This window comes from Podarcis bocagei, assembly GCF_964188305.1.
Source record: "Podarcis bocagei genome assembly, chromosome: 6".
In the NCBI taxonomy this organism is placed as follows: Eukaryota; Metazoa; Chordata; class Lepidosauria; order Squamata; family Lacertidae; genus Podarcis; species Podarcis bocagei.
Window position 1 is genome coordinate 62,630,093 of NC_138130.1, and position 12,284 is coordinate 62,642,376.

General features: G+C 40.2%; 1 protein-coding gene across 2 annotated transcripts in view; it reads right to left on the reverse strand.

The window, feature by feature from the left end:
- The window catches only part of ROBO1 (roundabout guidance receptor 1), a 587,586-nt gene that overhangs the window by 508,082 nt on the left and 67,220 nt on the right, over positions 1-12,284 (reverse strand). For both annotated transcript variants that reach the window (XM_081199572.1, XM_081199571.1), the window contains exon 2: positions 10,322-10,462. In XM_081199572.1, coding sequence (XP_081055698.1) covers positions 10,322-10,409 — 88 coding nt within the window. In that variant the 5' untranslated portion in view covers positions 10,410-10,462. The remainder of the gene's footprint in view (positions 1-10,321; positions 10,463-12,284) is intronic.

The window sequence follows — 12,284 nt, forward strand, 5'->3', positions numbered from 1 at the left end:
TGGGGAAAAGCCCCCAAGAGCGGCGCGCTCTTTAAAAGGTGCACGGCTCCTGCAGGCTTTTCTAGGAGGTTGGGGAATTCCCCCCCTCATAGAAAAGCCAGCAGAAGCCGCGGAGCCCCTTTAAAGAGCGCACGGCTTTTGCCTGCTTTTGCGGGAGGTGGGGGAATTTCCCCATCTCCGGCAAAAGCCCAAAGGAGGGTTGGAGAGCAGCGGCAAGGCATCGCGCGCCTTCCTGCTGCCCCCCATTCTCTGGGGCTGGCGATGGGGGAAGCGCTGCTTTCCCCACCGCCAGCCTCAAACCCGGGTTGGAGAGCAGCGGCAAGGCGTCGCGCGCCTTCCTGCTGCCCCCCATCCTCTGGGGCTGGCGATGGGGGAAGCGCTGCTTTCCCCACCGCCAGCCTCAAACCCGGGTTGGAGAGCAGCGGCAAGGCGTCGCGCGCCTTCCTGCTGCCCCCCATCCTCTGGGGCTGGCGATGGGGGAAGTGCTGCTTTCCCCACCGCCAGCCTCAAACCCGGGTTGGAGAGTAGCGGCAAGGCGTCGCGCGCCTTCCTGCTGCCCCCCATCCTCTGGGGCTGGCGATGGGGGAAGCGCTGCTTTCCCCACCGCCAGCCTCAAACCCGGGTTGGAGAGTAGCAGCAAGGCGTTGCGCGCCTTCCTGCTGCCCCCCATCCTCTGGGGCTGGCGATGGGGGAAGCGCTGCTTTCCCCACCGCCAGCCTCAAACCCGGGTTGGAGAGTAGCAGCAAGGCGTTGTGCGCCTTCCTGCTGCCCCCCATCCTCTGGGGCTGGCGATGGGGGAAGCGCTGCTTTCCTCCACCGCCAGCCTCAAACAGCAGACTCTCCTGGCTTCAGCGGAAGCAACGCGAAGCCTCCGGAGCGCAGGCTTCGGAGGCTTCGTGTTGCTATCGCTGAAGCCAAGGAGTCTGCATTCGCCCCATAAGACGCACCCACATTTCCCCTTCATTTTTGGAGGGGAAAAAGTGCGTCTTATAGGGCGAAAAATACGGTAACAGAAAGCAAAAGATGTCTAGAGGTTGTGCCTTTTGTTGATATATGAAAAAAGTAATCCCACCTGCCTATCCTTCTATGTAGAGAAGAAGAAGAAGAGTTTGGATTTGATATCCCGCCTTTCACTCCCTTTAAGGAGTCTCAAAGCGGCTAACATTCTCCTTTCCCTTCCTCCCCCACAACAAACACTCTGTGAGGTGAGTGGGGCTGAGAGACTTCAAAGAAGTGTGACTGGCCCAAGGTCACCCAGCAGCTGCATGTGGAGGAGCGGAGACGCGAACCCGGTTCCCCAGATTACGAGACTACCGCTCTTAACCACTACACCACACTGGCTCTCTATGTAGAAAATATGATCCTCCTTCAAGGGTCTGTTCTTAACTACACCTCATTTCCTTGTACAGTATGTAATAGGCCTTATCAGGTGCATCTTTCAAATATTTTGAAATCGTGACCTTATCTATTTCTAGAAACTGTTTGAGTACATCATGGTGACATGTACTGTATAATAAATGACTATACTTTTCACAACTGACGAGGTGCTCCTTTATTTCGGTACACATTTGCTTCTAATGCCAAACTTCTATTATCCTATCTAAAAAGAATGCCTTGCAAATGCTGACTGAAGGCTTTCCATTGTTTCTTGCAAGGTGACTATGACACTTATTGACCGGAGGAAATGCAGTAATGCAAAGGTTAAATATTTTGAATCAGATCTTGAAGTCAGACCTACAATTGAATGAATGACCTAGGTTTTTGTTCTGTTTTTTAGTCACATAAAAGCCCCCACAATGAGGGGATTTCAGCTGTTTCTTTGCAAGACACAAACTGAGTTGGAATGACTGCAGGTACATCTGCATCTAACATGGCTGGGTCAGTTGACCAGTTTGTAAGGCTTTAATTAAAGAATATATTGCAGGATCACCTCCCTGAAATGGTGTATTTCCTGCCTCACCTGTTACATGCACTCCATATGAAGATCCGAGATTCTCCTGAGAAGGCGTGTTTATTTATTTATTGCTTTGTGATACCACAGGGTAGTAAACTGCAATTAATCGCTAAAAAAATCTAGTTTCTCAGTGGAAGTAAAGATGTCTTCTGAAACCATATGCACAGATTGTATCTATTTGTAATCTCTTATTCATTTATTCATTTAATGTATTTAGTTCATCTTCAGTACATATATTTGCAAAAGTAATAAGCTTCTCAATAATGGCATTTCCCTCTGTCTGACTGACAATTATATTTAAGTCCCTGAGAGGGGATATGCCCTATACTGGTGCTGTGGACTTAAATTTTTGGAAATGTGATGTGATACAAAGAATTGAACAGTCCCAAAATCACATATACTTCCATTTTTAGGTAAATGTCTACAAACAGTCATCAAAAGTAATCTTACTTTTTACTTTCAGTCACTTTTTTGAAATCTAAGTGCTAAACATCTTCTACATAGAAAATATTCTGAATTCAGATTATGCATGACATTAGTTATATTATCTTCTGTACCAATCAGATATCCCTCACCCCATTAAACATATTTTTTTCTTAAGAATACAATTATACTGGCAGGCAAAAATGGTGATCTTTACACTAAACAGGAGAGTATTCCAGACTTCTAACTGGCTAATCTCCTCCCTGATATTAAAATTGTAACCTTGGAAGTCTTATAACATGTATTTCAAAATGAAGCAGGCATAGCTCTCATTTTCCCATGTTCTTGTTTAAAACCCACCACACAAGATGTAAATAACATAAAAAATTGTTCTATGGATACTATTCAAAAAGACAAGGCAACCATTAAATATAATGAAAGAATTTGATTGCCTAAAAATGGAAGCCTAGTTGTAAATGGTTAACCAGAGGGGTTTTGCAGCAGCCTTGAGGGAGTCTTTCATCTTCACTGATGCCTGCAACAATGCCTTAAGCAAAAAACTAATTAAAGAAAAATAGGTGTTCCCTTTGATTTCTTACAGCACCTAGGGAGAAAAATATTACAGTCAAGTTGGACTTTAAAAAATAGATATTGCTGCCATTAAATATCTGATTTCCGAAATAAATCGTGATAATTAAGAATGATGTTTAACTGTATCATGTCTTTTTAGAAATAGAATTGCCCCAATGTATCAAGATTCTATGTACACAACAAATGACTATGTGCATATATGATCTTTGCATATATGATCTGGTGGGCGGGGTTACAGTATCAGCCTCAATCGATATTACTTATAGAGGAGCAGGGCAGGTGTCAGTGTACGAAAGGAATCAACTGGCCAATATGTATGCAGTTCCAATTCACTAAGAAGGACTGTTCATCTATTTTAGATTCTGGATGCATGCAATTGATCAAGGTGGCCAGATATTATTCCTGTGTATGGATTAATCCTACTTCTTCACATAAAATTTCTCCCCTTGTGATGGATGTTATGGGAGAGGGAGTTCAAGGAGGATCTTCACCAGCTTCCACCAAACACTGTGAACTGTTACTTTAAGACTGAAGATTCGTGGCTCTTCTATAGACCAAAATAATAGGGTATAATCAACTACTGCTGTCTGTTAAATTAGTGTGAAATTATAAAACAATATATAAATAGCATTTTTTTCTCCTATAAAAGTAATACAGGCAAAGAACCTAACCCTAGAATACTTTTCTAGTTATGCTATCACCCTAAAAACACAATCTGTAATTTAGCCAAATGTAAGGTTCTTTGGAGGGGACGCGGGTGGCGCTGTGGGTTAAACCACGGAGCCTAGGACTTGCCGATCAGAAGGTCGGCAGTTCGAATCCCCGCAACGGGGTGAGCTCCCATTACTCGGTCCCTGCTCCTGCCAACCTAGCAGTTCGAAAGCACATCAAAGTGCAAGTAGATAAATAGGTACCGCTCTGGCGGGAAGGTAAACGGCATTTCCGTGTGCTCCTCTGGTTCGCCAGAAGCGGCTTAGTCATGCTGACCACATGACCTGGAAGCTGTACGTCGGCTCCCTCGGCCAATAAAGCGAGATGAGCGCCGCAACCCCAGAGTCGGCCACAACTGGACCTAATGGTCAAGGGTCCTTTACCTAAGGTTCTTTGGCTGAGATTCAGCTTCAAATAAAAATTCTAGCCAATGGATTTATATATAATTAAGATGAATACAAATTTAGATGGCAATGCCGAGCCTAATGGAAGATTCAATATATTTTAAACGCTTAAAAAAACCTTTTCAGAACAGTTTTATATGTGTATAGATTCCACCTTGGTCCTCTCCATATAATCAGGTGTCCTGTTTTTAGCAATGCCCAAGTGCACATAGAGATAGACCATGGGTAGGCAAACTAAGGCCCAGGAGCCGGAGCCGGCCCAATCACCTTCTAAATTTGGCCCACAGATGGTCCAGGAATCAGCGTGTTTTTACATGAGTAGAAGGTGTCCTTTTATTTAAAATGCATCTCTGGGTTATTTGTGGGACATAGGAATTCGTTCATTTCCCCCCCTCCAAAAAATAGTCCAGCCCCCCATAGGTCTGAGGGACAGTGGACCGTCCCCCTGCTGAAAAAGTTTGCTGACCCTGAGATAGACATACCATCTGTGTATATGCTGTATCTGCAAGTACAGAGTCCATGAATGGATGGATGTTAGAGAAAGGAGACCAAGTTGCTACACTATACATTCTGTGTGCAATTCATGGATGTAAAAATGACTATAGAGAATAAGTATTAGGAAACAGCAGTAAAAATGTGCTATACTCCCTAATGTCAAGATATTGCATATGAAACAATGGTAGTAACCTTAAGCATGAGTGATCTACAAAGTGACAAGTTCCCATATTTCTCATGCCATTTTAATTACAATTCAGGATAGTCCAGTTGGAAAAAAAACAGTATAGACTCATTTTGCTTATTTGGTCCCTAAATATGCTGAGTTTCCACCCCAGTAATGTCCTTCATAACCCTAATTCTGCACAGTTTCTTGGGTAGCTAATTGGAGAATTATGCAAATGAACTAAAGATAGTGTTGGCAGCTTCTGTATGCATAAAGAAAAAAAGGAAAGGAGGTCCAACCCAACATTGTATTCTCCCTCCACCAAAAACAAAAAACCACTCCACATGTCAAACCAGGATCAATATATCATTATCTTTCTTCTCTCCTTATTACCGTTTCCCATTTCCTCTATGCTCTAATTTCCTGTATTTATACATGGTATATGATTTTCTGTCAATTACATTTGAAGCTTATAGGTATTAAGACTGAGAAGCACTATTAGAATAAATATTAACTACTTTATAATAAATGCATGGAAAATGCTTTTTAATTTTATTTTGCTATTGAACTACAATCGAATAAGGTTAGTATGCCAAACTGGCTATTCAGCTTGAAAGAGATTCACTCCAGAACATTTTCAGTCACCGCTGCTAGACACACCAGTAGTACTGCTATAAAAAAAGCTACACAGCAACCTTTTGTTGCATTCTTTAAGAAGTGTATGAATAGGTTGAAGAATAACCATGAAGAAGTAGGTTAGCAAAGTAGATTGAGAAAGGGCATGTTCATGGCAAAAGTATTGGAGGGATAGGGGAATAAGTGGCAGCAGCGGTGGAATAAAGGGGGTATATAACAACACATCACCATAAAATACAAATGAGTAGAACAAAGTGGCTCCACAATGCTTGTGGACAAAGAAGAAAAGTGTTTCAGAGATATCTACCTGCTAGCATAATTGCAGCAGCTGTACCATCTAACCCCTATCAGTCATAATCTGGAACAGTGCCACTTTCTATTAGCCAGGTAATAGAGGAACTGAAATTATTTATACGAGTCCATGTGAACCACTCCGTTTGCTCCAATGCATTCTGATGACTTAATTAGATAGTCAGTGTAGCACATGTGGCTTTCCAGTCAGGTTCATCACAAAAGGCCAGTTCATCAAAGCAGGAGAGTTGTGTGCTCTACAGCTAGATTAGAAATACGAATTTCTTCATTAAGTATCATGCAGCTGACTGTGCCTCTTGGTTTGTCACCATCTATTCAGACAATTAAATAAAACCTCATGCTGGATAAACTGGGGCTAATAAAGAGACCTTGAATTGAAGTGCAGCTGGCAATCTTTTCTTTATTAAGACCTGGCAGCATACATAGTGACAGCATCTAAAAGGCAAAACGTGTGGAGTCATTTCTTATTCTCCCCCCCTCACTCTTAATATCTACCCTCTTTGGGCCATGACATTTTGGTTGATAGGATTTCCAGACCTTTGTTATTCTCACAAAAAATGCAAAGAATAAACAAAGGTCAACTGTTAGAGCTAGGGAAACTGCAACATTCAATACGCTTAGACCCTTTCTCTGTGTCAATCAAAATAAAAAGTGAGGAGAAAAAGACGTGTGATGACTGACAACCCTGTTCCTGGAAGAATAGTTTTTAAAATATGTGGCAGATACAGTTTGCCATATAAAGAAATTGTTTGAAGATGCTACATTTTCCAAACAGAACTGCAGTTCAAACCACACATTAAATTCTATAGATTTATCATCAGTGGAGCTTTATTCCAAGTATACAGGTGAAGTGTAAGACTATAATCAGTGAATAAATCAGGATGGAAGGAACGCTTCATAATTATGTTGCAATGTTTACAAAAGATATACACAATGATTGGCTTGTGTCTTGTACACATAGCACTTATACCTCCATAAATAAAATTGAACTTTGACACTTAACTTTGATACACTTTGACTTTATAAGTTTGGCTTATGCCAATATGAAATAATGATCTTCCCAATGGCAGCTGTGATGGGATGATTAGCTGCTTGTGCGTAAAATCGTGGTCCCTCAGAGTTTGTGCAACTCCACAAACCTCTGTGTGTGACAGAGCTCCTCAGACATGTCTGCCCTAGTCACTTGCAGATTCCGACAGTGGTTGCTTTCGGAAGCGCTTCCAGCATAGAAGCTCCTTAACGGAAACACGTCTTCTGGACTCACGACGTGACAGCTTCCGGCGAGGAATGGGTCTCCCTATGGGAGCTTCTGACACCTCCCAGCTGTTCTCACTGGACGTGTCCCTGAGCCCTTCCTCTTCCCTGCTAGTTCCTGCCTTAGCTGCTGCGTCTCTCTCCGCATTCATGAGACCTTCCTCCAGAGACCCATCTCTCCCCCTGCTGGTCCCTGCTTTCGCTGCTGATTCCCTCTCAGCCTCCGTGAGCCCTCTCCCCACCTGTTCCTCCGATGGCAGTTCCCTGACAGCAGCTTAATGTAATGTACACTAATCATGAATGGCTAAATGGACATTTTATGTTTTGTTGAGATAGTGTGCTTATAGACTGCACTGAAATAATGATTTTTCAATGTATAGCTTAATTTGCAGCTAACAAACATGAATTGATACGATAACATGATGTTTGGTTGAGCTGGTTTGCTCAGCTATTACACAGTATCGTGATGGAATAGGATATAAACAAGTCAAATATGAGAAGCAGCCATACCAAATTAAATAATGATGATTATTAAACTATGTTGGAGTATATTTGGTTTGGTCTAGAGTGAGCAATATAAAAAGTGTGTGTGTGTGTATCTAGTATTTCAGAATTTAATGCAAATCAGTATCTACAGTGCAATTAGTTAAATAGTTTCTCATTTAGCTATTAATATTCTTCACTTAATATACATACAGTAGCATACCAATATACACAAGAAAAAAATGTCCATTACCTACACAAAATGTCCACTACCTACATCAAAATATAATACGTCCCCTGTTGCTGGGGGAGGTTGAAAGGTCTCCCGAACATTTCCTTATCCAGTTGAGTCTGTGAACCTCAGACTGAGAGGGCCCACCTCTAGCCCAAGACAGACAGTTCTGTGGGTTGTGTTCTCACCTATCATGCTGACTGAAAGCAAGGTTGCTCTATTATCTCCCAAATACCAAGGGAGTTTTTAACATGTTTTGTTTTCTCAAGATCCCTTGAAACACAAACCCATTTGGTGTGGATCCTTTTGTTTGCCTTAACTCTTTTCTAAGCACAACCAGTTAAATCTTGATTTTTAAGCAACACCGAGGAAGGCCTCAAACAATTTTGGGAGTCTCCCTGTAAACAAACTGAAAAATCCTGATGTCATAGGGAAGGTATAACATTTGAAGCCATAGTAATTTGCATTTAAGTTGTACTTGGCTTTTCTATTTATTGCAGTTTAAATTATACATATAAGTTTTCTTTATGAACCATTCAAGCTTTAAAACACAACACAGAAAAATCTTTTTTATTTGATGTGATCCCAAAAGGATTGCCAAAATCTTTGGCTAGATTTGCTTCATTGTGTTTTGAGAGTTAACATATGCCAACTCAGGTTAGTAATACAACCCACATGATATATAAACATGCAATATCATCCATGTGCTCCCCTCTATTCATATAGAGATATCTGTATAATGAAATAAAAACAGGACAATATAATACTTAGGCTGTATGATTCTTTCAATTCAAAGTGTGCTTTAGCACATTATTTACAATTTTGAGAATACCTTGTAAGTAGTTATTACCTTCCTAACTCCTACTAGCTCTACTGACACATGAAAGATGCTGTAGCAAAAACAGCAGAGTATATTGTGGCAACTTAAAGATGATATTCTCAGCTGGCAGATTAGATGACATTGAACAAAGCAGTTCTGTTAGCATAAAGACTTTCACCTGTGCAATAGAATGTTCTCTCCCCATGCCCTCTCCCCCTAAATCTTTTTCTGAGGGTTCTCCCAACCCTTTCTGTGCTGAGGGACATCAGATGAGCAGCACAGCTTCACCAAGCTGTCCACTATTGCCATAGACATAATCAACACAACCCCTGTTTGCATCCAAAATGCGCGTGCGCGCGCGCGCGCGCGCGCACACACACACACACACACACACACACACACACACACACACACACACACCATATTCTATCTTCTATAGCCATATCCCACAATATAACCATTCTGTTCAACTTGTTAGACAGGAACTCATATAGGAAGAATTTACATTGGTATTCTTAAAGCTGCAGCCATTCAACACACTGAAGACAGACCAGTACACAGACAGACTCTGAAGAGAAAGCAGCAGCAAACTGCTTGTTGTCATCTACATCTCCAAACTAAAATTGACTACCATCTTAGCCAATGGTGTTTCTCTCTAACAAGCCTCATGGGACTAGCCTATTGGCATTTATACACAAACTAAACTAAACTGGCTAATCTAAACTAATCTGGCTTATCCAGAAACACGACAGAGACACAGAAAGATGGACTAGCTCTGCAGGAAATGTCAGTGCCAACTCTGTGTCTCCATACTTGTTTATAACACCCTAGTGAATAATATCAGATTTATCATCTGGAGATCATCCTCAAAGGTAATATACAATATCACATCCCAGCAATGCCCTTCCTTTTCAACAGTCTTTCTGGACACAAATTTGATATAGAAACAGCAGTATTCAGAAACTGGTGGGACAACACTTCAGTCTCTCAGAGCATTTCTGTTGCTGGCATGAAGGCCACTATCTATCTATCTATCTATCTATCTATCTATCTATCTATCTATCTATCATCTATCTCTATTTAACAATTGAGTTCTTACTAATACAGAACCAGTATTATGTGACACCTGCAGTACTGCCAGTTCAACACGTGAGGTAAGGCGATCTCATAGGTAAACTGGTCTCAATATGTTAAGAGCTTTGTAAACTAATAGTATCATTTTGAACTTGGCCTGGTAGCAGAATGGCAATCAGTGCAGATATCTGAGCACATTTAACAAATTTCAAAGGGAGGCTCCAGCACAAAGTACAATTTATTTAGCAAACTGGATTCTGCTCCATTCGGTCTACTGAACTTTGGTTTTCATTCCTACTGCAGATATAAAATTAGCATACCATCTCTAGAACTATATTGTCCTAGAATTCATCAGTGCTCTGGACTATATGGTTCGAAGAGACACATCATTCTTAATAATTTATTTTTATTTTAGCCATTTATTTTCTATAGTTTGGTACTGTTCCTTGTTATTCAAGGGTTATTCTTAATTCACCTTTTAGGTAATATATGTCTCTCTCTCTGTGTGTGTCTGTGTGTTTTCTACAGTTTGGTGCTATTCCTTGTTATTCAAGCATTATTCTTAATTCACCTTTTAGGTAGTGTGTGTGTGTGTGTGTGTGTGTGTGTGTGTGTGTAAAATTGAAAAACCCAAAGAAGCCATTTAGTGCCTGCAATAATAAAACATAAGAGCATTCAGATTTTGTAGTCTCTCTCACACACATATACATTCACACTGACAAATCACATTCTGTGGTATAAATGTTTTGTATAAAACAAATCCTACCTGGAATAAGCTGACCCAGTAACTGATGGACCCGAGACAGGCTGAGTACAGCTACCACGACAGTAAAAGAATAACGTTTCCATTTCATGTTGCTTCTGTTCTTGCATTACACCAGCCCAACAACACTTTTAGAAATGTTATCTGTAACAAGGAAAATTAGACAACTGTTTACATTGTCAAACAATTCAGAAGATATTAAATAAAATCTGTGCTGAATTAATCTCTAGAATAGCCACACATACAAACAGCAAAATCTTGTGCTAAGAGACTAAGTCGACTGCTGGCTAAGGTTTCTCATTTAAGAAATGTTGTATTTGTTTGTTTGTTAGATTCCATTTGCGAATCACTTTCTTTATGTGAATCGCTTTCCTTAAACAATCTCTAGCAATTTTACAGTAAAAACACCAACAATTAAAATAATTCCATATGTGAAAACAAAAGAAAAACAATTCCATATAAAAAATAGTTTTATACAGTGGTACCCCTGGTTGCGAACGGGTTCCGTTCTGGAGGCCCGTTCACAACATGAAAAGAACGCAACCCGCGTCTGTGCATGCACGTGATGTCATTTTGCGTGTCTGCGCATGCACGAGTGGTGAAACCCAGAAGTAACCCTTTCCGGTACTTCCGGGTCGCCGCGGGACACAACCTGAAAAAACGTATCGTGAAGCAAACGTAACATGAGGTATGGCTGTACATACAATTAAAAACATTTCCATATGTAAAAACAATTCTTTATATAGAATAAAAGGTTGAGAATGGTAATTCAGTTATGAAGTCTATTAAGAAGGCAAGGCAATGAGTGTCTTGGTATATAATTGGTATATAATTTTAGGTATGTAAAATATATGAAAATAATGCAACAGTAATCAGTGCTACATCTCTTTCCCTCTCTTTCAGGTTTTCAGCTTCTGTGATATTTAGGTGCTGCTGCCATGGCAACCTACACTGAAATACATCCAACTTCTTGCCCTTCTCCTCTTGTCTGCTTCTTTGCACCTTTTAACCCAAACTGACTAGCACTGTTCTGATGCAGACCTCATGGGGACATTCACATAAATGAACTATAAAATACAGTAATTAAAACACAACAAAATCTGAATCCTACCATATTTGTGCCAAAGCTTTGGGGGTTTGCATTTATTTCAAACCTTATATTCAAAAAAATGATACATTCTTAGATATATTTATTTCAGGTATTTATATAATGCTTGCTATTCAAAACTTCTAAGTGGTGAACTTCACCACTTAGAAAATTCAGTCCACTCAAGTTTAGGAAAATAAACTGAGTTCTGTCCTCTAACCCCTTTGGCACATTGCAAGAATTATAGCTAGGATGATTTATCACCAATTATCAGTTCAAGTTCCCAGAACTGAATTATTTCCCTATTTATTTTAACAAAAATATCATCAACCTTCAACAATATGTAATTGTATTATTGTCACAAAATAACATATTAGAGATACAACAATTTACCAGTTACAGTATTTTTAGTCCCCTTCACAAGCACTTATGTCTACAGAGGCAGCCAGAAATGTGTTGGATATTTGGAGTTCTGGAGATCTCAAATCACTATTGTGCTCCGAGGCTCCCAAGCCCATCCCTAAGTAAATAACTTCACCCTGACACATAATTTAGGTTTAAGTTTTTGGGCAAAATTTAGGCCACAACTTTATTTTATTTTATTTTTTTAAATAATCTTTATTACTTTTGAGACTTACCAGAAAAGGAAAAAGAAAAGAAAAGATGAGAGAAAAAGGCAAAATAGGGCAGAAAAAAAAGAAAAAAGGCAAAAACAATTCAATAAACAATGCAAAACACAACCTTAACACACTAAATTAAACAAAACAAAACAATAACAATTTAAAAACATATACCATACCATTACATTACTCTATCTTTCATTCCCTTATTTCATCGACCTCCTCTCACCTCCCTTTTTGTATTCCACGTCTATTACTT